The following is a 27740-nucleotide window of genomic DNA, read 5'->3' on the forward strand; positions in this document are numbered from 1 at the left end:
AGCTCGTGGGCCTGGGACCAGGACCACATCTCCTCACAGCACTCTGCCCTCCGGCTCTGAGCCCCCAGACCTGGCGTTTATCCCAAGTGCCATCCGGGCCCGAGGACAAGGTCCCTTGAGGGTCTAGGTCTTCAGGCCTCCTGACACCCTTTCTCTTCAGCGCCCTCTACAGCCCAAGGTGGTCCACTGGGCACCCTCCCTAGGCCGCCACCGGGCATGCCAGAGAGCCTGGGGGCTGCCAGGGCTGGCTGTGTGGCCTGGGAGGTCAGCGGGTGACCTGGCCTGGCCAGCCTGCTGGCTCCCCAGGCCAAACCAATCCACACCTTCCCGGAAGGCTCCACCCGGCCGGGCCTGGGCTTGGGCGCCTGGGCTCCCTGTGGCTGCAGACCATTTGGAGGCTGGTCTTGGAGCCAGAAGCAGCTCCCTCCCAGGCTGCCCCTCTACATGACCATGTTGACACCCCCAGAGATGTCACAGGACCCCAGCTAGCCCCGCCCCTGGAGTGGGGGCCAGGGCTGGGCAGGTGGGTGGACAGCCGGACACTGGACCCGGAAGAGGAGGGGAGGAGGTGTCTGGGACCAACGAGAAGCTGCCTCTGGGAACACCCAGGTGGCCCTTTCACAGAGGCAGAGACGGGCATCTCACTGGAGTTGAGGTATGCGAGAGCCCATGGGCTGGGCATGGCTGGGCCCGGGAAGTGGGCAGGCTGGGGCCAGGCTGCCCTGGTGACACCAGAGGGTCAAGCCTATGTCCGGGCTGGCCTTGCCAACCAGCAAGACCCTAGGGGATGGCCCAGATGCTTCCCTTTTCCCTCAGGTGCCAGCAGACTTTGTGGAAGGGGGAGAAGGAGCCCTTGGGGCCCAGGGGCACATGGGGCCGTCCCAGTGGGCAGGACTCACAGTGTGGCACACCCCAGGTGGTGCTGGGGGGCTCAGGGGCACTATTCAAGGACGGCATTCCCCGGGGGACCCCTTAAGAGAGGGGCCACACCCACAGAGGGTGGAAGGCTGCCCACCCAAGAGACTCGGCCCTGTGCGCCTGGGCTGGGGCCTCTCCCTCCTGAGACCTGCCTCGGCCCTGAGACCCAGGACCCTCCGCCCAAGCCTCTCCTGCCGGCCCCTCGGCCCCCGTGGCTTTGCTGCTGGAAAGGTGGAGCGTGGGGCTCCCCATACCCCAGGACGGAGGGGGTCACAGAAGTGGGAGAAGTGGCTGCCCAAGGTCCAGGGGCCCAGGTGGCAGAGGTGGTATCAGACCCAATGTTCCAGTTGGCATCGGTGGTTCACCTGCTTCCTGGGCCTCTAGGTCACCCCATGGAAGCAGGGCCCACAGACCCTGGCCCTGCCCTCCCTGCCTCGGCCACGCTCCGCCCCTTCTGGGAACTGGGAGGACAATCTCCCGACCTCAGACCCCGCCTGCCCTTGGAACCTGGGGCTGGCAGCAGCAGTCCACTGCATCCAGCCCTAGGGGTCACCCCGGCGTGGAGGGTGGGGGCCCAAGTGCCCCCCAGCCAGGGCAGCTGGAGGTGGAGGAACAGATACTTAGGAAGGCCCCCTGACCCTCCTTGGGGGGCCAGGGTCTCCCCGGGGACACCACCGAACGTGTCCCACAGCATGCCCCTGGTCACTGTCCTTGCGTCTCTTCTGGGTCCCAGCATCGCATGTGCCATGCAGGCTGGGGACTGAGGCTGGAGCCAGGAAGTCAGTCCCTCTGGTGTCCACCCCCTGAGGAGGCTCTGCCTCTAGGCTGGCCCTCCGAGTTGCACCTGCTCCTGGCATGGATGGACCGGCCCTTCCAACTGGCCCTTGGGGCAGTATTTGCGCTCTCCTTTTGGCAGTAAATACTTACCACCCTCACTGCTCTCCAGGCCTGAGCAGACCCTGAGGGGCATGGAAGGTGGACTCGGGGATGCTGGGTAGGCCTCCTTCCCTAGAGGGCCAGGTGCCTGGCAGGGGCCCACCCAGGAGAGGGAGCAAGACCAGGAACCAGGCACCCGAGCTGGTAAAGGACCTCTGGCAGAGCCCAGGCTGAGACCCGGCTGCTGTCTGTGTCCAGTTAGGTTGCAAGTGGAGACACTTTTGGGAAGCCTGCCCCCAGACCCAGGCAGGGGTCCCGCCGGTGCAGGTGGCTTTGCTGGGCAGGCACCTGTCCTCTTGGCAAGGTGGCTGGAATGGCCATTTGCAGATGTAACCAGCAGAGGGCGCCAAAGCTCCACTTCTGATGCTCTTTCCTTTGCTGGGGTCCGCTGTCGGGTCTCCCCTCCCCCTCCCCTGCAGCTTCCTGCCAGCCCTCACAGGGGCAGCTTCAGGGGATGTCAAATGGGCTGGCCGCCCTGGACACCGGAGGCCTTGGGGTTCAGGAAGGAGAGATGGTGGCCAAGTTCTCTGCACCCCCACAACCTACCCCATGATCAAGCCCCCACCCAGCCTCTCTGATCCAGGCTTCCCTGGGGAGCCGCTGGACATATGTGCTGGGTCCCCAGTGTCCTGGGACAGTCTCCACTGTGGCGACTTGGGGTGGGAGGTCCTTGGGGGTGACTTTCTCCACCCTGTGTGTGGAAGAGCAGACCAGGCCAGAGGTGCACCCGCCGCCCACACCCGGCTGCAGGCGTCCCTGAGGGTGGCCAGGGCCCCACAGGACCCGGTGGCTGCGTCGTCACTGTCGGGCCAGGTGGCCCCTTGCTGTGCTTGTACCCACAGGCTCTGTGAGGCGGGGGCTTCAGGGCTGGGGGCCCAGGAGGTCTCAGGTGAGGCCCAGCTGGGTCAGAGGTTAGCTCCTCCCCATATCCACCCCGTGTCCCGTCCCAGTGCTGAGAGGTCAATTCCAGAAAGAATGTTTGGGGGTAGGGGCTGGACAGGGGCTGGGAAGGGCAGATAACAAACAGGGTGGCGGGGGCACCGACCTGCTCCCTCCGGCACTATTGTTTTTGGCCTCTGCACAGGGACATGAGGCAGATTCCTTCGAAAGTGGAATATGAGGTGCCTCGGTGCTCCCCCTGCGGTCTGCTTGGGCTGTGCTGGCGCCAAGCGCTGCAGGCCCCCAGCCCCTCAGGTCCTCAGCCCCCTACCCCCCACTCCCAGGTGGCCTGGCAACCCTCAGCATCGGCCCGGAGTCCCTCTGTTGCCGGCGGATGGGGGGTTCCCATCCCTAACCTGCAGATCCCTGGGACAGTCTCCACGGCTCCAAAGAGGGGTCCCTGAGGCTGCCCCCAAAAGCTGAGCTTGAGTCTGTATGCTAGGGTCTCCCCACAGTCCCTAACCTCCAAGGCAGCGGGCTGAGATGCAGGGTCCGGGCCCCAGGCCCCTGGCTGCATGCGGCTGGAGTTCCTCAGGCCGGGCGTGGCGGTGCCTGCCTGGCTCCCCGCACTCAGAGGTGCTCAGAAGGTCTACACGCAGGAGGCTGAGCCCTGGGTCAGTGTTACAGGAACCCTGGGGGCTGGCCTGAGCCTCACCGCCATGCCCAGGGGGCTCCCCTAGGAGGGGCTGCTCCCGGCCATGCCCGGCTCTGCAGTTTGCCAGGGAGGAAGATGGGCCTCAAGGTCCCAGCCAGGGGCCCCGAAGCCTGGGGCTTCCGGGGTGGCCCCACTCCCCCAGCCGCACGGGGGGGCAGGCTGCTGAGTCATCAGAACCTGGGGTGGGGGCCGGGGGCACATTCCGCAGGCCTCACTCGCACTCCCTTCCCAGCCCATCTGTGTTTTTGGAAAACAGAGCCGGCGCCCCCACAGCCCTGCCAGCTTGTGGCCGTTCACGCTGGGACTCAAAGCATCCTCTTCCGCTCTTCAAAGTCCGCCCTGCCTGGAGCTTGGCCCTGGCCCAGCCCAGCCTCCTTCAGGGCCACCCTGCCTGCCCCTCCCACACTCAGATTCCCACCCCCCTCTGGGCCTCAGGTTCTGGGCTGTGAGGCAGACCCCCGTGGTGGCTGTGGACGGCAGGGGTGGGGCTGGGAGGGGATTTGGGGGTTCCAGGGTAAACCTGAGGCTCTGAACCCGTGGCTCTGGCTGCCCTGTCCCCCCTGGACGTCCATGGCCTCCCTGGTTCTCCGTGGCCTTGCCTGGATCTGCCTGGCCCTCCCTGGCCCTTCTGACACTCCTTGGCCCTCCCTGACCCTCACTGGCCCTCCATGGCGACCTCCTGAGGTCTGACACACTCAGCCTGTCCAAGGAAAGCTTCAAGGGGAGGCGTAGGGAACAGGTGGGAGGCAGGCTTCCTCCCTCAAGGCATTAAAGGTGGATCTATTCTTGGGCCCCACTGTGGGTGCTTCCCCAACCCAAGCCCAGCTGGGGGAACGGAGGGGACAGAGCACCCAGGTTCCAGGCAAAGGAAAGGCCCTACCCAGCTCAACTTGCACAATCAGAACTCAAAGCAGATGGTAGGCTGGGAGGCTTCCTGGAGGAGGCGACTTGTGTCCTCACACAGGCACTTGACCTTGAGGATGAGTCCACATCAGGCTGTCACTGCTGGGGATGCAGAGTGAGCCAGGGATTGCTGGGGGTCAAGTTTGGCCAGTGCCACCCTCCCTGAGCCACAGTGGCAGCTGTGTCCACAGAGAGCTGGTGTCACCGAGGCCCTTCCCCGTGGCCATGCGTGGGCTGGCCCTGGGGAAAGAAAGGACAGGCTGGGGTCTGGTTCCAAGGGTGCTTTACCTCTCTTCCCGCCCTGAGCGTATCAGTGCCAGCTGTGTGTCCCACCCTAGGCTGGAACAGGGCTGACGGGCGAGAGCTGGTGGGCCGGCTGGGCTGGGGCCTATGTCCTAACCAGAAGGGGGTCCCTGCCCTGGCTGCCGAGAGGGTCCAGTGTGGCGGTGCGTGTGGGGGCCCCAGGCACGCGGCCGTGCAGCCAGCAGGTCCTGCTCCCCCGCGCCTCCAGCTCCTTCCCAGCAGGACAGGCTGGCAGCCCCGGATGCTACCACGCCGCTGTCATTGCACGCAGCACCTTCGGCTCTCCTGGGCCAGGTGCGGAGAAAAGCTGCTGTGGGAGGCTGAGGGTGGGCTGCGGGCCTTGGGTGGCCTGTCCCCGCCCTATTCCTCCTGGCTCTGTGTCTCCAGCAAGCGGCGTCCCTCTCCAGGCCTTAGTGCCTTAGGGGCAGCACTGCGGGTCTGCTCTCCCGCGGGCATTGCAGGCAGGGGATCCCCGAGGTGTCTTCTATGGGAGCAGAGCAGTCCCCCGGCTACCAGGCATGGCCCACAGGCTCCTCAGGGAAGCGGGCCCAGGCTCGGGGTCGTGGAGGGCTCGCACAGTGTGGAATGGGTGGAAAGGAGAACGAGGCTGGCTGAGAGGAGGGGCAGAGACAGGGCCGCAAGGCTGAAGCATCACCTGGGGACTCCTGGGGGCCCCAGACCCCTGGCCGGGGAGATGTCTCCGCAGCTCTCTGAACCCCAGCCAACCCCAGCCCCCAGCTCCAGAGCCCCCTCTGGTGTCAACTGCTACCTGGGGGGATGGGAAGCCTCTACAGGGAGGTGCCCCGGGGCAGCCAGGCCTGAGGCTGAGCCACCAGCCCTCCAGGCTGCCTTTCCACATGGCTCCAGGGAAGAATATTCCAGTACCAACAGTTAGGGACGTCAGGGGCAAACACACCCTCACACCAGGAGAACCCAGTAACAAGCATTTGTTAGCATTTAGGCACAGCCCAGCACTGACCCACTGGCCTCCACGCGCCAGGACCAGCCCCTGGGGTCGGAGAGGTGTGGGGGCCCGGGGGTGAACGGCAGCCCAGGGCCAGCGGCAGAGCCAGGCTTTGAACAGAGTCAGCCTCCAGGCCCCCTGCCCATCCTCCCCCTCCGACCCGCCGGACACACAGCCGTGTGAGCTCCACAGCGTGGCCCTCGCCACGTGGCCTTGCCGCCTTCGAGGCTACGTGCTGCCCGTGCTGGTCTCGGCCTGGCTGGTCTGGCTGCCCACGTGGAGGCAGCTGGACCCCACGGCACCTGCTGGTGTGAGGCTCTTGGGACAGGTCTTGTGGGTTCAGGACGGGGGCTCAGGCTTATGTCCCCCTCTTCTCTCAACTCCCAGATAGGGTGAAGTGGCCTGGTTCTTATCCTGGTGGCAATGTTGACTTAAGGAAACCTGGCGCTTTCTGAGGCTGTGGCTGCACTTCTCCAGGCGGCCACAGGGTGCCAGGCTCTGGCCAGATTTGAAAACCCTGGTGGGGGGTGGACTGGAATGTGGTCAGCCCACCTCTGCTCCTCTCAGAGCCCCTGCCTCAGGACAGGGGTCCCAACGTTCTGCCTGGAGCCTTTCTGTAATAATCTGATTCTATTCTGATGCAAATATAACACACAGAGTACAGTGGATGCTTCAAGCAGGCGTCCCACGTTTAACCTGCAGCTTTGGGCGTCCACCTGGCCATGTACCCCTGGAGTTGGGGAGGCCCCAAAGACAGGAATTCCCTTAAGTCTCCCTCCGCCACCTGTTCTGAGGTGCCAGGACAGAGGCAGATGAGAGCATGAGATCTGAGCACAAAGGTGTAGAGCCCACCTGCACCCTGACTCTGCGGTGGGGGGCGCAGCAATGTTGTTTTGACCTATCTTCTCCCCCCCGCTGCCCCAAACTGCAAGGCCCCAACACCTCCGGGTTGTGCTTCTGTAATTCCAGAAGTGGCCGCCAGGTGTCAGCATGAGGCCACTTAACCTGCCAGTGGAGGAAACCTGGGCTGGGGTGTCTGGGGCACTCAAATAGTCTCCGGCATAAAGGGGGACCCCCCTGAACTCCAGGGCCGATGGCCCTCTCCCAGGTCTAAGAGACAGTGCTGTTAATGAGGTTTTAGTTATGAGGTATCCTTGCATCCAAAATCTGTTCCTTTTGTGTTTCCTCCCCTATCAGCCATGTGCCCCCAAACTGTGGAAGATAAATGGGATGCAGTGCTGAGGGTCACAGCCCTCAGCCACCTCACTGACCCCCATGCCTCAGTCCTGCCTCCATCCATGTGTCCTCCCCTCCCCTTGCCTAAACTCTCTGGGTTCCAAGATTCTGGTGGACTGAAATAGCCCCACATGGTTCCCTTTTGGACCAGGCTGAGATGGCAATAGAGACTCAAGATGCCTCAAGAAATGTCTCCACATTTCCATTTCGGTCTGTGGGTGTGAAAGGCTGCTTCCTTTTCAGCCCCTTAGCCACCCACCTTCTCAATCTGGGGACATCCCTTTGGTCAAGGGTCTCCCATGGAACAAGTATCTCTGGCTTGAGGTCAGCCCTTTACCCTCCCCTGTGGCTTGGGAAGTCCCAACCAAATCACCCCATAAGAGACCTAGTTTCTTGCAACTTGCAGCAGACACCAGGGGGTCCCACAGTCTGCAGAGCCGCCACACCACAGAGCCCAAAGCAGAGCCAGAGTTGGCATGAGCAGGTGACTGCTGCACACCAAGAATTGTGGGCTGCTTCATGTGATGCTCCCCCTTGTGCCTGGGCATGACTCTGGGCCTCTAGCATCTCTGCATCCCTCCCCACCCAAGAGCCCAGTGAAGAGCCCTCCTCCCATGGGGTACTGTGGCTCCAGGGCGTGTGCATCCTGTTTGGGACACCCCCACCAGATCCGAGTCCCCCTCAAGTCTGACTCTGCTGCCCTCCAAAGCCCTGTTCTCCCCATTGGATGATATGTCCCTCTAGATAAAGAATTCAGGGGGGAGCTTGAGGGACAAAGGAAGAGGGAGAATTAAATTACTGGCCAACTGGCATCTGAGTCAGGTGGACACGCTGGGCTGCAGGGGAACAGGGAGGTAGGACTGCTGGCCTTCTGGGAAGTGCACACATCTTCGTCAGCCTTTGCTCCACTGCCTGCTCTCCCTGCAGGCTCAGGGGAGAGCTTTACATTCCCAGGGAGGTTCGGTCCAATCAGGCGGCATTTCTACCTGGGCCCCTCCCCTCGAAGCTGACAGTCCTGCCTTAGTGGGAGATTCAACCAGGCTCCAAAGGCTGTGGACCGCAGTCATCCGGCTCAGCAGCGCCTGTGAGCAGGGCACTGCTGGCAGCAGTATCCTTGGTGCCTAGCACCACACACACAGCACGGGGGGCCCCATCAGATGTGGCTGTGAAGGGGGAAAGCTCCCAGATGAGTTACCCGCCCCTAAAGGGATAAAGGATACGACTGCACTGCATTGTAACTGTGTTGGGAGCACTTGAAGAAAGATTTCTCTGACTGTTCTTGAATCCTGCTTCTTTTCCCTTCCGTCCCATCCCCTGCCCATTTTACCCGTGCCACGCCCAAACGGCCTTCCAGGGTGTCAAGTGACGGCCAAGGGTCAAGCCAGTGAAGCCGGGCCCACGCCCCACCCCCTCCACGCAGCCCCACCTCCGAGCTGGCAGGGAGCGCTTCCCGCCGATGCCCACGCACACAGGCGCCTCTCTGCTGGGTCAGGGGTGGGCCGAATCCCCACGCCCTAATGCACTGTGCCCTGCGCAGCCAGCTGTCCCAGCACCCCTAAGTCGGCCCCACTTTGGAGGGGCTTGAGGAGAGGCTTGGAGGGCACGAGGAGGCGAGAGGCCAAAGTGTAATTTCAGTTGGCATTTGAGCAGGCGCCCTGCCCAGTGGTGGACAGGCTCTCCCTCTTCTAGGAGCCCATTATCATGCACACCCTGAACGTGCCCTTCATCTTCTCTCCAGCCTCAGCCCCATGCCCCTCTCCCCCTCCTCTGCACCAGCCTGGTTGGAAGGTCTGGGAACCGCGGCCAGTGCACCCCTGCTTTGGCGGAGTCTGTCTGTATTGCCCCGACCAGCGGATCATCGCAGTTTCGGCAGCCAGCCTTGCCCTCTTTATTGACCAGTGACTCCCCAGTCCTCTTTATCCCCTGCTGGGAGCTTCGGGGACCACGCAGCACATAGAGTACAGGTATCTGGGCTTCCTTCATTCACGATGCTCCCTCTGAGTGTGTGAGAAAAGCTGAGTTCTCAGTGTTCAGGGGTAGGGGGGCAGCGGACAGAGAGTCTGCTGCTGCGAGGGAGGGGCCCAGGCCAGCTTCCTAAGTGCAGCTCCAGCTTTGGCGGGGCAGGGAAGACAGGTGGGGAGGGGGCCCTTCTGTAGGGCTGCAGAGTCACAGAGGCTCCTGCATGGAAAATGGGTTCCTGTCACTAATCCGCCAGGTGCAATGGGAGGGGTCGGGGGGTCGGGGGAGCTGCTGTTCTCAGCGGGAGAGCACAGGTGTTTTTGAAGATGTAAAAGGCAGGGTTTTTCTGTGACGTTTTCTCTTGCTGCATCGCCCCCGTCTTCAGCCCCAACCAAAGACAAACAGGACACTGGACAGAGGGTCCATGGGCCCAAGATTTTGGAGCAGTTTTTTTAATACTGTTTTAAATGTAAAGCTTCCCTCTCTCCCCCCACCCAACCCTCCAGACCAGCACCAAAGAATCCCATTAAGTAACTGGAAAGGAGAGTGAGAAGGTCCAAGTGGGGCCAGTGCCCCTCGCTGCTCCAACAGCAGGACTGGGACGTACGCTGTCTTGTCCTGTGCGCCTGGCCCCATGCCCCTGCCTGCCTCCCCTGCCACAGAGCCCAGCGCGGGGGCCTGGGCAGCTTCTCTGGAGGGCATTAGGTTGCGCGTGAAGCATCTCTCCCTTCACGCAGGGTCCCAGGCTCCTCCCTCTGTGGTATTTGTGGGGAGGGGGCTCATTTCCCCAGAGAAGTTCAGACCACCCCTCCTCCAGCTGCTTTCCCGGTGGAGTGGGGGAGAGACTTCTTTATTGGGTACTGTGACCCCCTGAGGTAGGCTCCCCATGTGCAGACTCTACCCCCATGCCCAGGCAGAAGCCCACCCCAGCTAGGAAGAGGACAGCCTGTCCAACAGAGGGGTCCCTTGCCTGTCCACGGGCACCTTGGCTGCCAGCAAGCCCAGCCCTAGGTGAGCCATGCGCTGCCTCGTCCCTCCCCTGCGCTTTGAAACAGGAAGAGCCAGGCAGCCACCACCCTAAACTGACATGGTGACCTACAGGCTCCCTATGACAGAGCCAGGGGAGGAGGGGACCGGGACTCTGGCTTGGGGGAATTTGTTTCAAAATCCATCCTTTAGGAACACCTTCCTGTTACTCCCCAGGGCCGAAGAGTTCCTGCTGAGCTGGTGGAGAGGAGGTGGGTTCCAGCCCCCAACTCCAGGGCTCCGCATCTCGCCCAGCTCAGCGCCCTGCCCAGCCTGTGCCCCAGCGGGAGCCGGAAAGCCCAGCCCGGAGGTGAGCTGCCAGCTGCCGTGTCCCCATCCCGAGGTCCCTACCCCTCGGAGCCGAGCCCCGCCGCCAGCCCCATCCCACAGAGGTGAGCGTCTCAGGATCCCCAGGGCAGGGCCGAGGTGTCCACGGTGGCTACAGCTCTCCATGTGTCAGGCTCCGTGCCGGGGCCTCATTGCCTTCGGCTCTTAGAAGCCCCCCTTTCATGAGGAGTCAAGGCTGGGGGTGAGGGTCGGTGGGGGGGGGTGCAGGCCCATTGCAGAGTCCTGAAGCTGGTATCTGGGATTCCTGCTGCTGCTCTGGGGCCTCTGTCCTGGGGGGCTCAGCAGTGGGCACAGCAGGTTCCCTGCAGCCTGGACTTTCTCTGAGGTCCTTGGAGGGGAGCTCCTGGCAGAAGAAAGGCAGAAGGTGGGAGGGAGCAGCCCAGAGAGAGCAGGGGTCAGGGCGAGGACGTCACCGGGGGAAGCAGGAGACCCCCGAAGGCTGGTCTCCCCTGGGCACATGAAACCCACGTCCTCCCACCCCTGGCTGCCGGCTGTGGGGCCTCACACCAGTGGCTGGACTCGTCTGTGTCCCCATCATCCGCCTGGCTGCTGAGAACTCTGAGGGCCAAGTGAGGCAATGGCCGAAGGACACAGAGGCGTCCTGAGCTTTGGGGAGGCCTTACAGGTGCTGGTGTGATGGCCCCACTGTGTTAGGTGGCCCTGGGCTTCCTGGGGGTGGAAGTCGGGGTGGGGGGCCGCTAGAAAGGCCGGGGGTCCAGAGCTGCCCAGGACCCTTCTAGAACAAGCTCCTCGGTGGTAGCCATACTGGTTCACTCGTCAGGTGCAGGGGTGGGGCACCGGGGAGATGCCCTGGACGAGCGATACCCTCCAGGGGTAGTGGGAAACTCCGGAAGTGGGGATGGGGTGCATCTGAGCCTTCTGCCTGATCCAAAAGCAACAGAGGCACCCTTCTGGCCTGCAGGGAGGGGTCCCGCGGGAGACCCCCTTGCAGGCCGGTTTGCCCAGACGAGAGAGAAGGATGTCCTTTCAAAGGTGTCTTCAGTTCAGATACTAAATACAGTAGTACAGTTGTGGTGACCCGTGGGTCCCTCCCAAGTGCACCTGGCCAGGCCCTCCCTCGCACTCCCACCCCGACCGGTACATACTTTCCGTTCTGGGTGGTTCATCAGGGGCTTGGGGTGCCTTGTGCCTTGGGTGGCTTGGGCCATCGGGTCCGGGCGGTTCCAGCAGGGCTGACCAGGAGCTAGTGGTCCAGGTCCACTTCACCGCCGCAGTGCCTGCCCAACAGGGTGAGGGAGGGGTGCTCAGAGGGCCCACGGAGGATGGAGGTGCGTCTGTAAAATGATGGACTTGGCCCCGGGGAGTGGGGAGAGGCCAGCTCAGGGCCAGTGCCCAAAGGAAACCAAGAGGGAGAAGGGCCCAGGGCAGGGAGTGAGAGAGTGGGGCGGAAGGCCGGGTGCAGGGGCCAGCTCACTGGGGCGAGTCCGGATCTCTGGGGAGATGACTATTCTCTTTGGACATGGGTTTCAGCAGCCAGAGGGGAGGCACTCGCTCTGCCCCCGTGCTGGAGCAGGACTTGGGGAGGGTGGCACTGCAGCTGGCGTTCCTGCCAGCCAGGCCTGAGCAGAAGAGCCCCCAACATGCTGGGGCTGTGCAGGGCCCTTCCTTCCTACCCTGGGGGACTGGAAGTTAGGGAACCCTGGGCAGCCAGTGCCCCTTTGAGCCCCAGGGCAACCTGCATCTGCCCCCACCAAGCCTGCCCCTTTAGCCACACTTTTGACTAAATAAGGTGAGGGTTCAGCAGGCAGCCAGCAGGGAGGGAGAGCACGTTACCCAGCCCCCTCTCTGCTCAGCCTGGCACCCCAAGGTGGCCTCAGCCTTCTTACCTCCAGGGTCCAGTTGCATCTTCAAGCACGGTGCAGAGGTTTCCCCAGAGTGGGCACGTGGGGGGCAGAAAGCAGGAAAGGGGCATCCGGCTGGGCCTCTGGCGTGATTGCCCCCAGGCACCCCCACTGGGAAAGGCCCGCACCCTGAGCCGGGGCTCTCCCCTCAGCGTCCGGCCCACTGCCCCGCGGCGGGGGAAGCAGGCCTGGAGGAAAGGTGGGAAGCAGAGCAGAGCCACGGTGAGCCCTGCACTTGTGCTGGTGCACGGAGGCGCCCACCAAGGCTCTGCCAGCTGCTCTGGGCTCCCAGGGGCCCGCGGTCTGCAGACAGGCAGTCTCAATGGTCCCCACCCCAAACTGACAAGTCGCTAGGGAGAGAGGAGCGGCCTGAAGGCCCCCGAGGCGCACGGGCAGCAGCCTGAACGCTGGGGTGCAGGACTGAGAAGGCTGGTGGGGGGACCCAGGCGTGAGGGGTGGGGGGAGACAGGCCAGATGTTCCTGGAATGGGACACGGGGGTGACTGGTGTGGACTGGAATTTGAAGGGGGAACATTCCCCACGTGCTTTGGGCTCTGGGTGGAAAATGCTCTGCTTCTCATGGGGGTGGGGGTTGGGGGCTCCTGGGGGGCTCCTCTCTGTCTTGCCAAGCTAATGTGAAAGGGCTGCTTCAGCCTTGTCCGGTTCCCACACCTGTCTAACGGCATTAACCCCTGCGCTCCCAGAGCGCCAGGCTCTGAGCTGCCCCACTCTTCCTCGGGGTGTGTGTGTGTGTGTGACAGTGGGGACAAGAGGTGCCTACCATACTGGCCCCAGGATGCCCACCACTCCACTGCCCCCGCCAGCAGCGTCTCCTCTCTGGCAATCCCCCACCCTGCAGATACCCTGGGGTCACCGCACCCCGCACCCAACGTTGCCCAGTTCCGAGGGGTGCCCTTGTTCCCTCCAGCAGGGCTTTGCGTCTGCGCGGGGTTCAGGCTTTGCCTTTAACGAGCTGGGCTTTCCAGCGCAGGGAGGGTCTGCGCAGAGTCTCTGATGAGTCGAAAGGTGACCCCCGGTCCTGGGCCTGAAGCCCGGCCCCCATTTTCCTCCTCTTCGTCCCCATTCTCTCTCCTCTAACGTATTTACCAAAACAACATTGGTTTCGCCGTCGTTTGGGGACTGGCCAAGGCGAAAGGGCGCTCTCAGAGCGCCGGGACGCGCGGGGGCGGCCACCGGGGGTGCTCCCCGGCCCCCAAGCCGCGCGGGGGACAAGCCTGCCCGCGGCGGCAGCCCGGCCGCGGCTTCGCCTAGGCTCGCGGCGCGGGAGCGCGTGGGGCGCGGCGGCGGGGAGCCCGCGGGCCGCAGGCGAGGCGGCCCGGCAGGGGGCCGGGAGGCTCCGGGTCCCTCCCTTCCGCTCGACGCCCGCGAGGCCGGGCTGGTGCCACACCAGCGCTCTCCGTGGCGAGAAGGCGCAAGGAAGGGCAGCAACATTCTCCCCGGCGCGCGCCCGGTAAGCCGGGCGCCACCTGCCCGCGCCGTCCCCTGGGGAGGGCGCCCCTGCTCCGCGCGCCGGTCCCCGGACGGTGGCAGCTCCCCGCCGGCCGGAGGCTCGGTCTCCCAGCTGCAGCCCTCCGTCTCCGGGGTCCCCACCCACCCAACGACTGCCCCTCTCACCCCACCCGCGGACAGGATTTTTTTATGGGATACCCCCCCCACGTTTAAGCTTTGCTTTCAGGTCCTCCAAATACGTCATTTCTGCAGGTCACAAAAATGTTCTCAGACATCAATTTCCTGGGACCTGAAAACATATCAAGTCCTTGTTGGCTTCCCCAGATTTACACTAATGACCTGGGTCCCCAAATGCCTTGGGTATTTTCTCCCAGGCTCTTAAAGATTTTATACACACACAGACACACACCCCAGCTCCTACAGTCCTACAAACCCCAAGTCCTACAGATTTACACACTGCCAATCCCTATCCCCTGAAATTTAAACCTGAACCGGATCATGCTAACCGATTTGCCTGGCTCACCAGAATGCGGACCACGTTTTTCTGGCAGTTAGGCATCGGTCCCCAAACAAGTGTTTTCTTCTTTTTTCTTTTTTTCCCTTCTGATAATTCCGGACATTCAGCTCCTGCCTCCCAAGCTTCCTGTCCCTGATCTGGCTCCCCAGCACCCAAAGCCCTGTTCTCCTGGGGCACCACAGTTTGAGACATTATTCATTGGGTGTCACGAATTTATTGCCTCCACCCTGTGTTCCCTAAAATTTACACAAAGACTCCCACATCCCACAAACACACTAAGCAGTGTCCCCGGAATCCTGTTTGCCCATTGCTTCCCTGTGTCTTCCCAAAGTTCAGGCATTAGAGCCAAGGCACACCAAACCCTTCTCTGAATCAGAAACCGTTCACACTTTGATTTCCTGAGTCCCGCAAAATTAAGAGGATGGCTTCTGATCCCCAAAACTCATTGAGTATCTGTGTGGGGGGGAGTAGGGGGGGCAGAGGAGGGGGCACAAAGATTTAGGCCATTCATTTCCAGGGCTCTGCAAGCTTCCAGACCACTAATCAGTTTCCTTAAAGTTTAGACGCTGTTACCCAAGCGCCGGAAACACACTGAGGAATTACCCGAGCTGTGCTCAATTGTGGCTGTGAATCATGCAGGTTCTCCCAAATTGCACATGGTCTCCCAGGCCCCCCACCGACTGTACATCAGGCACAAAACGAACCCTTGCACAGAGCCTGTATCTTGTCAAACCAGGCTCTGTTGAGTGTCCCCAGTAACCAAAAATTCTGATCATTTTCTCTGTATCATAGCATTTTCAGTATTAAAAAATTCCCTGGGTCTGACTAGCTTACTAACAAGAACCCTGGTTGTCTAAAATTCAGACACTGCTCCCAAATCCCTGGAGGACACTGGACCCTTTTCCTGATCCCGTATATCTGGACATATTAGGCTTTCTCAAATATTAGGTACTGCACTTTGGGCCACCCAGACACATTCAGTTTTTTACTGGGGTTAGACGAAAGCACTGATTTCTTAGGTGCCCACTGAGCCACCCCAAATGTAGGCCATATTTCCTGGGGCTCCCACATCCCGCAAACTCCTTCCAGGCCCCATGACCTAGGAACTCTCAATGTGTTTTCTCTAAAATTTAAAATGTTGATCCCCACTTCTTCTGAGGACACTGAGCAATCTCTGAGTCTCCAGATGCAAAAACTATTTTCCTGGGGCCTCCAAACTGAGGTACTGTGTCTCCGAGCCCTCCAAAAAACAAAAACAACCGCCACCCCCCTAGATTTTCTTGTTCCTCCACAAAACAATTGAGCTTTTGTGAACATTGATTTATAGGTCCCCTGATTTTATGACTCTTTCTGGAGTCCCTCTAAATTTAGGCAACTTTCTGTGGATCCCCTAAAATGAAAATGCCCAGGGACTGGAAAATATCCCCAGTTCCTAGAAATCCCAGGCATTGTAAGCCTGTGTCCTACAAGCTTCCTCGATACTAAACCAGGGTCTCTGGAATTTAGATAACAATCTCCACTGGACAATTTACATGGATTCTCCCAAACTTGGGCCATGTTTTACTAGAGCTACCCAAATGCAGGTAGTACCCAGGCAAACAGGATTTTTTTTTCCTGTTCAACAAAAATAAACTAACTGATATCAGTTGAAAATTTAAAATATAAAAAGGACATTGATTTTTCTGTATTCTTCAAATGTGATCACACCCCAGGTCCCCCCAAATTCAGACAGTGCTTTTTGAGTTTCGCCCACTGCCCCCGCAGCCACAACCATCATGGAGGCTACCTACAGGCATCCATCCCTAACTTGCGTTTCTAAACTGTGAAAATTAATCTCTACTTTCCTCCCCTCGGGAGAATTTGCCTAGATCCCCCAAATGTGTCCATTGTTATTCCCCCTTATGGGGACAATGTGCCTCTTGGGTCTCCCAAGTTTCATGCTGAGAATTTTCCCTGAGTCACCCAAAAGCCTATCTCCCCACTCATTGATCTCGGGTTCCCTCCAGACTTGACGACCAGGATGCTGGGTCCCCCAAGTTTTAGAGCCGGGAGTACAGGGAGCAGTTTCCTGTGATCCCCCCCAACCTGAACTCTTTCTTGAGCCTCCATTTAGTCATCAGTCCTTAGTGCTCCACGTCAGCGGATCCTCCCCTGAGTCTCCTACTTGGGGACACGCATTCTCTCCGCCCGCAAATCAGAGCTCTGTCTTGTGGACGTGGATATCTGGGCAATTGCTCCTGGCCCACCGGTGGCCCTCCGCACCTCCTCCAACTCGTGCACAACGGGCACCGGTTCCAGGCCTTTCAGAGTCTCCTACGAAGTTCCTCCCACGCCCCAGCTCCTCGGATTTGGGAAGTTTCTCTCCGTTCCCCCAACACACTTGGCCCTGCAGCGCGTCCGCTAGGACGTGGGCAGTGCTTTTCCCGCGTCCAGGAGATCTGGGCATTGCCCCCAGATTCCCCCAAATTTGGGCATCGTCCCCGGGTCTTCCAAAGGATTGGGCGTTGCCCCCGGACATTGAGGACTGCCCCCCTGGGGTCTCTCTCACCTTCAGCAGCGTCCACCGTCCGCCGCAGAGCTCTTGCTGGCTGCCTCAGCTCCCAGTGCGCCCGCGGACGCAGCCTCCAGCCTGCGGTGAGCTCCCTGCCGCCTCCGCCGCCCGGCCCAGCTCCCTGCCCGCACACGCCGTGGTCCTGCCAGGGCGGGCGCTCTCCTCGGGCGGCCACCCAGGAGACCGGGGCGGGGCGCGGGAGCCCGTTGCGGGCTTGCTCCTCGGTGGCCGCGCTCGCTGGGGCCCGGCGCCCCGAAACCCGCGCCGCTTTCGTTTGCTCTTTGCAAAGATCACAACCGTGGGGAAAGCGTCTTGGCGGCCCCAAAGCCGGGTGGGCAGGGCGCTGGGCCGGGGGTGACGCCGTGGAGAGGTGCACCCCTTCGGGCGGCGCAGCACCTCCAGCCCTCTGGGCAGAAGACTCCGGGGGGCGCGCGTCGTGCGCGAGCGAAGTGGTTGATGGCGGAGTGAGGGGCGAGCCGGGTGCGGGCTTCCCGCCGCCAGCATACTCTTCCCCTCGGAGAGGCGCGGGCGACCGGGTTTCCGGGGTGCGGGCGGGGCGCCGGGGCTTGTGCGTGGTTTGACTTGGCAAAAATCGCTTCTCACATCGTCCAAACTCTCCAGGAGATGGTTTCCCCCAGACCCCCAAATTAACGTGGTGGTGGTCCCCGGGGCCGAACCCGAGTCTACGCAAGTCCAACGCACTGAGGACAGGGCAACCGCTCTCCGGATATCTTGGGGGGCCCCAAAGGCGAGCTGCTTAGACGCACCCGGGTCAGCTCGGCCATGCTCCCCACGCACCGCACCTGGAGGCCGCCGGGGCTACTCCCCGGCTCCCTCGCGGCACCGGGGGGCGCTCGGGCTCCGGCTGCAGCTCCAGGCGCTGCGCCTGCTCGTGCAGGTGGCGGCTGCTCGCCCCGTCCGCTCCAGGGACACCCTCCTAACCCGCAGCTCCCAGCGGGACTCAGGGACCCCGATCCATCGCGGAGCCACCTGTGCCCGAACTCCGACGGGGCGGCCCCGCCGCTTCTACCGCGTCGCGGCGCGGGATCCCCTGTCGCCGCTAGGACTGGGACGCCACCCACCCTGCCCGCCGCGCGTCCTCCGAGCACCGCGCAGGGATCGCTGGCACCCCGGAATCCGAGCTGGGGCCCTGGACACTTCAGAATGGCGATTCGAGATTTCTTTCGAATTCTGCCGCTCCCCGCCCCCAACCGAGTCACGTCCCTGCGCACCGCACGGCCCCCCGCCCCGGGCCCCCCCCGGGCCCGAGGCCCCCCGGGCCCGAGTGGCGGGGGCGGTCCGGGGGCGGGGCGAGGGCCCTGCAGGCGCCCATTGGCGCGGGCGCGCGGCCAGCGGGGCCCGAGCGGGCGCAGGCCGCGGGCTGGCTCCGCTATAAGAGCCGGGCGTTGGCGCCCGCGGTTCGCCTGCTCTCCGGCGGAGCTGCGTGAGACCAGGCCGGCCCCCGGCCCCCCCTTCCGGCCGCCCCCGCCTCTCGGCCCACGCCTGCCCGCTCGGCCCGCCAGCGCCTCCACCGGGCTGGCGGCCCCGCGTCGACGCCGTCCGCCGCCACGCTGCTGACTCCCGTCCTGGGCGCCGTCGGCGGGGCCGTGCTCCGCCGGGCCTGCGGATCCCTCGCCACCTCCTCCTCATCTACCTCAGCGCCCGTCCCGCTTCGCCCGAGGAGGCGGTTCCCCCCCCCGCAGGCAGTCCGGCCCGCAGGCCGCCGGCGTTGTCATCCCCCCGCGCTACCCCCCAGCCCTCCCCGGCGCGCCGCCCCCCGCCGCCGCCGCCCCCCCCCCCGGGCCCGGGCTAGCGACGGCCGAGGGCTCCGTCGGCCCAGTTCGAGCGGGGCGCCCGCGGCCGGGGACTCTCCGCCCCGCCCCCGTCGCCACCGCCCCCGGCCCCCGACGTTGCGCCTTCGCTCTCCTCCCCGCGCGCCCTCTCCCCTCGCGGCCTCCGGCCCCGGCCCCGCTCTCTTCCGCAACCTTCCCTCTGCCCCCTCCCGGCCCCCCGCCCCCGGCCCCCGGCCCCCGGCCTCCGACTCCCTCCCCCTCCACGCCCGCCCTCTCGCGTTCGCCGTCCCGAAGTGGATTAATTATACGCTTTCTGTTTCTCCCCGCGCCGTTCTCTCCCGCTGCGCGCCCGCCCGCCCCTCGCTGTCCTCTCCCTCCCCCGCCCTCTCTTCGCCCCCCCCTCACGTGCTCTCTGTCTCTCACTATCTCTGCCCCCCTCTATTCTTGATACAACAGCTGACCTCATTTCCCGATACCCTTTCCCCCCCTAAAAGTACAACATCTGGCCCGCCCCGGCCCTCAGACAGCCCGTCCTCCCCAAACAGACGAATTCCCACCCCCCAAAAAAAGCCATCTCCCCGTTCTGCCCCGTCGCACATTCGGCCCCCGCGACTCGGCCAGAGCGGCGCTGGCAGAGGAGTGTCCGGCAGGAGGGCCAACGCCCGCTGTTCGGTTTGCCATACGCAGCAGGGAGGTGGGCGGCAGCTGCGCCGGCTTCCAGGTAAGCTGCTGCGGGCCGCCGCGCGGGGCGGCTGGGCCCGGGGGCGGCGGGTCGGTTTCCTTCCCGAGCTCCGCTCTGCCCCGCGGGTGGGGGTGGGTAGGGGCTCGGGAGGTGCCACGGGAGGTGTGAGTTGTCCGTAAAGGCGACTTCCTGGTCAGTTTGTGGGTGCCAGGGGCTGTTGCTGGAATTTTGTGCTGTGTGGGGGAGGGCTGTGTCCCCCAGGGTGCTGGGTAATGAGGAGGGGCGCAAGTCTCAGAAACCCACCCTGGTATGTTGACTTCGTGCCAGCAAGACAGAGGAAAACGGGGTGGGCGGGGCCGGGATGGAGCGAGGGGGGCCCAGCTGGCAAAAGGGTAAGACCAGAGGCCGCATTTGTGATGTGCCCCCCACCAGGGCCTCCCTTCCGTGTCCCCAACATTTCCAACCAGTAATCTGGGGAGCAGGGCTGGTCTGTGGCTCAGAAAAACAGGGATGTACAGCCCAGAGCGGGCAGCTGCCCCTACCCCGGTGGGCAGATGGAAGTTTCCATAAAGGAGGGAGGAAAAGGGCTCCCCTCTCGGCACCCCCATTTCCCTCAGAAGGGCCGGGGGTGCAGGGTGAGCCCCCCCTCCTGGCACTTGGCTAAGGACGGGCCAGGGCTGGAGCGCTGGGGGTTCAGGAGAGAAGAGGCTGGCTGGAGGGAGGTGGGGGCGGGAGCGGGCGGGGGGCGTGGTCCGCAGGGGGAGGGGTGGGAGGCAGGGTGGGGCTGGGCTGGGAGGAGCCGGCCCAGGCATAAAAGCTGAGCCCTGACCGGCCAGCGAACTGGACATTAGCTTCTCCTGGGAGGCAGCCTTCCAGCCTCCTCCTCTCCAGCCGCAGCGAGCCTTCTGTCCAGCTGCAGGTAACCGGGGCTGTGCAGCGAGGGCCTCCCTGCCCTCCCGCTCCAGCCTGCCCCGCTGCCCTGGCCTCTGGCCTCTGGCCTCGGCCCCCCCGGGCTCTCCTCTCTGCCTCTGGCCCTCTCACCCTTGCCCACCCTCCCTGGGCGGCCTGCTCACCTGGCCTGCACCTCTGCATATGCCTCTTGTCCGGTCTCTGCTTTCTGCTGGTGCCCTGGACTGGCCCCCACACCAGAGTGGCCAGGCTTGAGGAAGGACGGAGCTGCCGCTCTGCCGGCGCCAAGTTGCTAGCTGGCCAAATGCGTTCTTAGCATTCGGAAGGGGACGGCAGTGGGGGCAGCAGGAGACGGGCCGGGGTCCAGGCTGGGGCAGGAGGAGGGGACGGAGGAGACTTTTGGGGAGCTTAAGGAGGACTGGGCTTCCTTCTTGCTCCTCCTTGGCTCCTGCGTGATTTATTGCGTCCAAAATCCCCAGCAGCCCGGCCCCGGGCTGGGAAGGGCATGCTGCTTGGTGCCCTGTGCCCACTGGGTGCAGAGCCTGGGGGGGGCACACCTGGGCAGCCTGCCAGCCCCTGGCTGGGTAGCATCAGGGTGCCAATGGGCTCAGAGGCACTGAGCCATGACTGTCCCCCCAGAAGGAGCTTGTACATGGGCCTGCCGATGGCAGGCTGGGGCCAACCTGCCTGGTGGGCTTTCATGCTCTGGAGGGGCAGGGGTGGCTTGCTGTGTCTAAAGAGAAGCAGAGCCCCCCCCCCCCAAGACCCTCACCCCTTAAGAAACCTGGTTAACTCTTGCCCTGGGCCTGCAGGCACACAGCTGGTGCAGGGGGGTGTGTCCTAAGATGTGAGCCTCTCCTTCAGTGTTGGGCGCTCAGGGACCTGGTGTCTGGCCTCCAGGTGGCCTGACCTGTTCTCTCCAGCTTCTGGGGTGGGGTTTGGTACCCCAATAGAAAGAGGGTCTGGTGAGGTCCCTGGCCCTGGGTGGTATGATGTAAGGCCTGGAAAGGTGGCTTCTGGCTTTTCTGTGTGTTTTGGGGTGCTGTGGGCAGACTGGAGTCGGGGGCCTGGGTGATTCAGGAGAACAAGACCCCTGGGAGTGTGGCTAGTACCACCACACTGACCACTGGATCTTTGACCTGAGCTCTGCTCTGCCACAGACTGGGAAGATGGCAAAGGCAGTTGGGTAGGGAAGGGGCAGGGCTGGCCCCACAGGACCCTCTGCTGCTTTGGGGGGCTTGTCCTCCTGGACACCCCTGTGCAACTGGTCCTCTGGGGTGCACATGCTCTGCGGTGGGGCGAGGCTGTCTGCCATCTTGGCTGGTGCTGGGAGGTCCAACGTGTGGCCGCTGCCCTGTGCTGACCCCGCCCCCATGACATCATAGGATGGGGGCCAGGTTCAGTGTCCAGCACTGGCCCCTGCAGCCCTGGGTGTGGCTGAGCCCCTGCCTGATGACGATGGGGACCGTCATCCCACGTGAAGTTAATGACCAGCACCTGGTGCCAGTCAAAGATGGGCCTCACACCCCTCCTTTCACTTTCGGGGTGATTTTGCACCTTGCCTTGCAATTTAGCATATGCCCTTCTGCAATTTAAATCATGACATTCAGGAGAAAGCCACGCTTAATACTGCCACTGAGCTTCAGATTAGGAGACGCTGGGCTTTGTGTCCCCAGGGGGCTGGGGAGGCCCTGGCTGGAGGGCGTGGGAGGGGCCCCTGGACCCTGACTGGCCTTTTCTCTCCGCCCCAGATGCCGATGGGGGTCCCCGCGGGGAAGTCGGTGCTGGCGCTGCTCGCCTTCTGGGCCCTGGCCTCGTGCTGCTTTGCTGCTTACCGCCCCAGTGAGACTCTGTGTGGCGGGGAGCTGGTGGACACCCTCCAGTTCGTGTGTGGGGACCGCGGCTTTTACTTCAGTAAGTGGCTCTGCGTGTGGCAGGGCGGGGCGGGGTGCGGGCGCGTGCCGCAGGTGCTTGGGGAATGCTGGAGTCTTCCTCCCTGCTCCTCACAAACCTGGGCAGGGCTCTGGACACCTGGCATGAGGGCCGGGCTTGGCCACAATGCCCCCATGCCTTTTCTTTGAGCCCCCGAGCCCTTTGTGAGCACATTTATGGGGCATTGTGCCCGGCGCTGCTCACCCTGCTGATTCTCCTATGGCATGACTCAAAATGGATCATAACGTGCTCCCCTCCCAGGCCGGGTGGCATCTACATAGGCACCAGACTAGAGCAGGTGGGGAGCTGGAGGCAGGGCTTCTGACCGGTGACCCAGGCCCTTGCAGGGAGGCTGGGCTTGTCCTGACCACCTGCAGTGCTACTGAGGGCTGGGGTGTCTGGGCCCAGGGCAGATGGGATCTCTACCCAAGGGTGCCCACCTGCCAGCCTGAGAGGGCTTTGCTGCTCCTGTCACTTCTCCCCAGATTCCTATTCTGGGCTGGCCACCTGGCACACTGTGCTGTTTCTCCTTGCCCCTGTGCCAGAGAGCAGAGCAGGACCCCCAGTTGGAGTTGATCTGCCCTTCAGGGGCCTGCGCCCATGCCTGCACCTCCCAGCAAGCTGGGCCCATTTCCTCCTCTGTAGGATGGGGCAATTGGTCCTAGGGAGTGCCCACCCAGTTGATGGAGGAGCTGGGGGCACACCCAGCCTGACCCCAAAGGTGGAGACTGTACTTCCCCTGGGCTCAGCCCCCTCTGTCAGTTCCCAGGAGCCCAGACCCCTCACCACCCAGGACGGGTGGGGACATGGCTGGGGCAAGGCGGTGAGGGCCATAAATGTCAAACTTGGCCCAGCTCTGCCCAGGAGGCATCCTCCTCAGCAGACTCTACTTACCCTCCCTGCAATGGGCCTGCAGACGCCAGTCTTGGCATCTCAGAGTTTCTCTTTGAAAAGCATTCCTGCTTCTGGACGCTTCTGAAGCTCCTGCCCCCCCTGGCCTCACGTGCCCTTTCTTTGTGGCCTTGTTTGGGGGCAGGAAGGGGCACTGTAGGGTCTGGTGCCAGCTGGCTCTTGCCTGGGGAGCGTCTCGCCCTCACCAGGCTTCCTTGAAAGGAGGGCTGGGCCGAGCCCCTTCCCGGGGGCTCTTCCCTCCCCCGCTGGGGCGCGGTCCGGAGCCTGAGCACGTGGAGGGGAGGAGGAGGACGGGAGGGGAGGAGGGCGCGGTGCTGCAGGGTCCTCACTCCTCTCCTCCCGTCTTCTTCTTCTGCCCCCAGTCCCACCTGCTGGCCGCGTCTCGGGGGCCGGGGGCCGTCAAGGGCCTGGGTCATTTCAGGGGTAGCACCCGTTCTCAGGAGGCCCTGGAGCTGGGCTCGCACCCTGAACGTTTTCCAAACCATGGGGCCAGGAGGCCAGAGGTCCCCGAGCACGCCTGCCCACTTTCACTGTCTCCTTCCTGGGGCGCCCTGTCCGCCCCGCTCTCGCTGCTCCACCTCACACCACGAGGCTGGCTGTCCCTGAGGGGTGATGGAGGGTCCTGTGAGGCCTGTCCGGAGGGCAGGGTGCTTCTCTCCTCCCCTGCCTCCCATGGGGGGCCCAGGTCTGGCTAGAGACCCCTCTCCAGGGAGGCCTCCTGGGGCCTGGCTCTGGGGCTCAAGTGTGGCTCTCTCCCCCGTGTGGGGCTTCCAGGCCGGCCGGCAAGCCGCGTGAGCCGCCGCAGCCGTGGCATCGTGGAGGAATGCTGTTTCCGCAGCTGTGACCTGGCCCTTCTGGAGACCTACTGTGCTACCCCCGTCAAGTCCGAGAGGGACGTGTCGACCCCTCCGACCGTGCTCCCGGTAAGCCGGGCATCCCGCCTCCGGGTTTGCAGCTCCGGTCCAGCAGGGTGGCTGACCGCTGAGAGGAAAACCCTCCCCTCTCTGGAGCCCCTTAGGGCTGTCACCTCTGATAGGCGACCAGGGCACAGCTAGCTCCTTAGCTAGAGTGACTCACACATTTGCCACCTGTCCCCACACTGCGGACGCTGGCCAGTGGCTGGGCCAAGTGTGTTATCCTTGCATACATGTTAGCGGGCACCATGAAAGGTTTGGGGACAAACCTCCACTGTGAGTCATCGAGAGGTCCACACAGGAGGGTGGGCAGCTTGGGGGCAGGAGCTGGGCAGCCAGGCCTGCCCTTGACTGGCCCTTCACTCCTCAGGACAACTTCCCCAGATACCCTGTGGGCAAGGTCTTCCAATATGACGCCTGGAAGCAGTCAACTCAACGCCTGCGCAGGGGCCTGCCGGCTCTCCTGCGTGCCCACCAGGGTCATATGCTCACCACGGAGCTCCAAGCGTTCAGAGAGGCCAAGCGCCACAACCCAATGGCCGCCCTGCCCGCCCAGCACCCCACTGCCCACGGGGCCGCCTCTCCCGAGGTGTCCGGCAATCGGAAGTGAGACGAATTGTCGTGATTCTGTGAGATGGCACCGTCCACCTTGTGCCCTTCTCTTGACCAGGGGCCTTTCCACCAGGTCATGCCTCTGAAACCGCTTTGTACCGTCTTCCCTCAGCGGGCGTCCCCGACGCTACCCCCGGGCCCCCACCCCCCCAGGTCAGGCTGTTCTCTCTTCTGCCCCCTTCATCGGGCAGAGGGAATCTTAGCAACATCTTTAAAGACGTACAAAACCAATTGACTTTAAACGACCCCCAAATTACACAACGAAAATTCAAAACCATGCCCCCTGGAATCACATACAGACCAGCCCTCTTAAATCTAACTGGCTTTTTAGAAACACCAGGAAAGCTAATTATTGTAAAGAAAAAAAAAAACCCGGAAAAATCCAATTGGCTGAAAAAATACTAAATATGATTTGGCTTAAAAACAATTGGCAAAATAAAATAATTTGCCACACCCCCGCCTTCCCACTCTTCCCCTCGGACCTCGAGTCAGATTGACACAGGCTTCAGTTCCGGGCTATCCAGGAGGAAGGAAGGGACCCCAAAACCTGATAAGTAGGCATGTCTTTGCTCCTCAGCCACCTCCCTCCTCAGGCGGACACCTTTGGTGTGACTGGCCATTCCCAGGACAGCCAACCCGAACTCGTTCTTCCCTCGGCTTCCCATCCCCGACAGTCACCCTGGTGCTGGTTGGGGGAACCCAGTGAGCCCGAAGTGGGGGAAGCGGAGTGTGAAAGCTAAAATCCCTGCAAATAAAATTTGTTTGGCAGAAACCCCACATACCCTAAAATCCATCTTCCCCACCCAAACACCCCTCCCCCCAGCATCCTACATCTCAGTCCCCACCTGGGATGCGCCTGAGGGTGGCAGGGCATGCGTCCTAGCTGAGGTGATCTTTCCAGGGTAAGGGAGGTGCCCCCTCCTTCTTGGGGCCTGTCCTCACGTTCCCCGAAGCACGAACCCTGATGCCCCCAGACGCATCCCATCACCGTGTAGAGCAAGGGACAGGTTTGACCAGACTGGAGGTGGCATAACCGAGCAAGACACGCCTTACTGGCCCCTTGTTGTGCCCCTGTGAGACAGGTCTGGGGACCCCCCGCCCCGAGCACACCTGGGGATCGTCTGGGCCAGCCTCCCGGAATGCCTACCAGGAGTGGGGGCCCCCAGGAGGCTGGCTGAGATGATGGGGAGTGTGGGAAGTCTGGCGGCCAGAGGGGTGGGTGGGGGGCAGCAGGGGCTGAGTGGGGGCACCCTGGGGAAGGACGTGGTCCATGGAGGTTTGGGGCAGAGAAGTCTGGAGGAGTGAGTGACGCTCGCAGAATTAGAGAAATCAGGGCTCCAAATTGACGCCAATTATCTATTGCCCCCCTTTAACTGGTTTCTCCTGGGGCTTTTTTCCTTTTTTTTTTTTTTTTGTGGATCCCTCCTTAGCTTTTCATGCGCTCGTAAACCAAATTAAACTTACCCCTGTCCCTGTAATGGGGAGCAGTGACAAGGCAAGGGCACCAAGCCAGCGTCGCGCCTCTGCGCGGAGCCGCACGTCCTGCTTTCTGCCATTTATCACCCTCGATTTGGTCTTTGTTTTCATCTGTCCCTGTCGCTTGGGTTGAGCTGAGAGTGACCTCTGTGGGGCCTGGATACTGTGCCCCACGGAGAAGTCAGGGGAATAGAGATGGCTGCTGCCTGGCCTGGCTTCCAGGAACAGTGGCTGGTCCCCAGGGGTCATGGGGGTGGAGGAGGGGCACAGTGGCCTCTCCTCGGGTGTCAGGAAGGTGCATGGAAGCCACCAGAATGGAGCCCCAGTTCACCTGAGGCTGGCTGGGGTCGGGGAGGGGGCTGTAGAAGTGTGAGCAGAAGGGCTCCCTCCGTCAGGCCGGAGCAGGCGGTCCCCTTCCAAGCACTTGGGGAGTCCACCACCAGCCCTTTGGTGACACCTTGCCTGCCTCTTCAGTACCCTGCCTTACCCCCAGGAGGCTTGGAGCTCCGCTGGGCCTCCTGGGGGCCGGGGGTGTGAGGTCGGGGAGGAGCAGAGGCCAGGAGGGCACCAGCCCCGCAAAGCAAGAGAACTGCCAGGTTGGCCCATCAACTGGGCTCTCTGGGGCCACAAGGCCCACAGGTCTGGTGATACCAAATCGCTACCACCTTGGTACCTAGGGCTGCAGCAGGGACCCCGGCAGCTGGGAGGTCTACCTCACCCCCACTTCTGCCCCCAGCACAGTCCCCTTGCACAGCAGCCTGGAGGCTCAAGGCACCTAGGCCCTGGTGATGGGGCTGGCATGACCCCGGGGGCCATCCAGCCAGCCCGCCTGCAGCACAGAGGGTCCCTTGGCAAGAACCTGGGCAAGGGGCCATTCGGACCATTGGATAGAAGGCCAAAGAGGCAGATTGTCCTCATTGGAGAGCCCAGAGAGGCCGGCCTGAGATTCAGAAAGACTTCGATTTGCCCTGAATTGCATGCCTGTTCAGATGGACGCCCATCCCGCCCAGGGTTATGTTCAGCCTCACCAGGGATGGGGGTACTCGGGGCATCTGCTGATGCTCCTGTGTTCCTCAGCAAGCAGTTCTCTGCCGGCCATCTGCCATCTGATCTGGGCTGCCCTTCTGGTCTCCTGTGCCCTGGTGTGGCCATCCATCCGGTCTCTTCCCCAAGTCTCCCCCAAAGTGTCTTCAGCAGGACTCCTCTTGAGTCCCTCCTTGTACCATCACCTGAAGACACCCACATGCCAAGAAAAGAATGTCACCCTGCCTCTGTCCCCGCCCATCTGGCAGTGGCCCAGGTTGGCCTCCACTCGACCCCTTTAACATGCTGATATTTCTGGCAAAATCCATTGCTTGGGTTTTGTCTTTAACCTTGAACGCTCGCAATCCCAATAAAGCATTCAAACTTACTTTGTTCTGACTCCTGCTCCTTTATGGGTCGAGGGAGGCCTTGCTGGAAGGTCTGGATCCTGGGGAGCGACAGGGCAGGTGGGCCAGAGGGGAGGGAGCCCTGGAGGTGCACACGCCCCCTCTGCCCCCATCTCCACACACAGTGCACTGAGAATAGCCCAAAAGCCTGTGCACCGCCTCCCAGTGGTGACAGTGGCCATTGTGTGGAGCCACGACCTCTGGGACAACTCAGCCCTTAGATTCTCCAAGACGGGCTGCCCCTGGGGCAGGAGAGCTCTCTGAGGAGAAGTAAACTGCCTTTGCCAGGGGCTGGGGGCTGCCCAGGCTCTGAAAGGATGGAAACCAGCTGTTGCTGGAGATGGGGGGTCACATCAGCTGCACCTCCACCTGCAGGCACAGGCACGCTCACCACCCAAGGTCGAAGCCGTGGCCCAGGCCCACCCTGATCTGACCTCCAGGTTCCTGAGCTGGGCGGATGCCCCCAAGTCTGGTGTCCACATCCACCATGCCTG

General features: G+C 62.6%; 1 protein-coding gene across 5 annotated transcripts; it reads left to right on the forward strand.

Moving 5' to 3' along the window:
* Positions 1 to 402: 402 nt before the first annotated feature.
* Positions 403 to 27227, forward strand: IGF2 (insulin like growth factor 2). Of its 5 annotated transcripts, none has more exons than XM_036875787.2 (5): positions 403 to 655; positions 10017 to 10149; positions 21722 to 21884; positions 23589 to 23737; positions 24099 to 27227. In XM_036875787.2, the coding sequence occupies exons 3-5, from the start codon at positions 21722 to 21724 to the stop codon at positions 24336 to 24338; spliced, it is 552 nt and encodes a 183-aa protein (XP_036731682.1). In that variant the 5' UTR covers positions 403 to 655; positions 10017 to 10149; the 3' UTR covers positions 24339 to 27227. The 5 variants fall into 5 exon arrangements, with proteins under 5 accessions (XP_036731682.1, XP_057362717.1, XP_057362719.1 ...); XM_057506734.1 differs by lacking the exon at positions 403 to 655 and adding an exon at positions 8659 to 8818; XM_057506736.1 differs by lacking the exons at positions 403 to 655; positions 10017 to 10149 and adding an exon at positions 16540 to 16669.
* The last annotated feature ends 513 nt before the right edge of the window (positions 27228 to 27740 follow it).

This window comes from Manis pentadactyla, chromosome 9, assembly GCF_030020395.1.
Source record: "Manis pentadactyla isolate mManPen7 chromosome 9, mManPen7.hap1, whole genome shotgun sequence".
Classification (NCBI taxonomy): Eukaryota; Metazoa; Chordata; class Mammalia; order Pholidota; family Manidae; genus Manis; species Manis pentadactyla.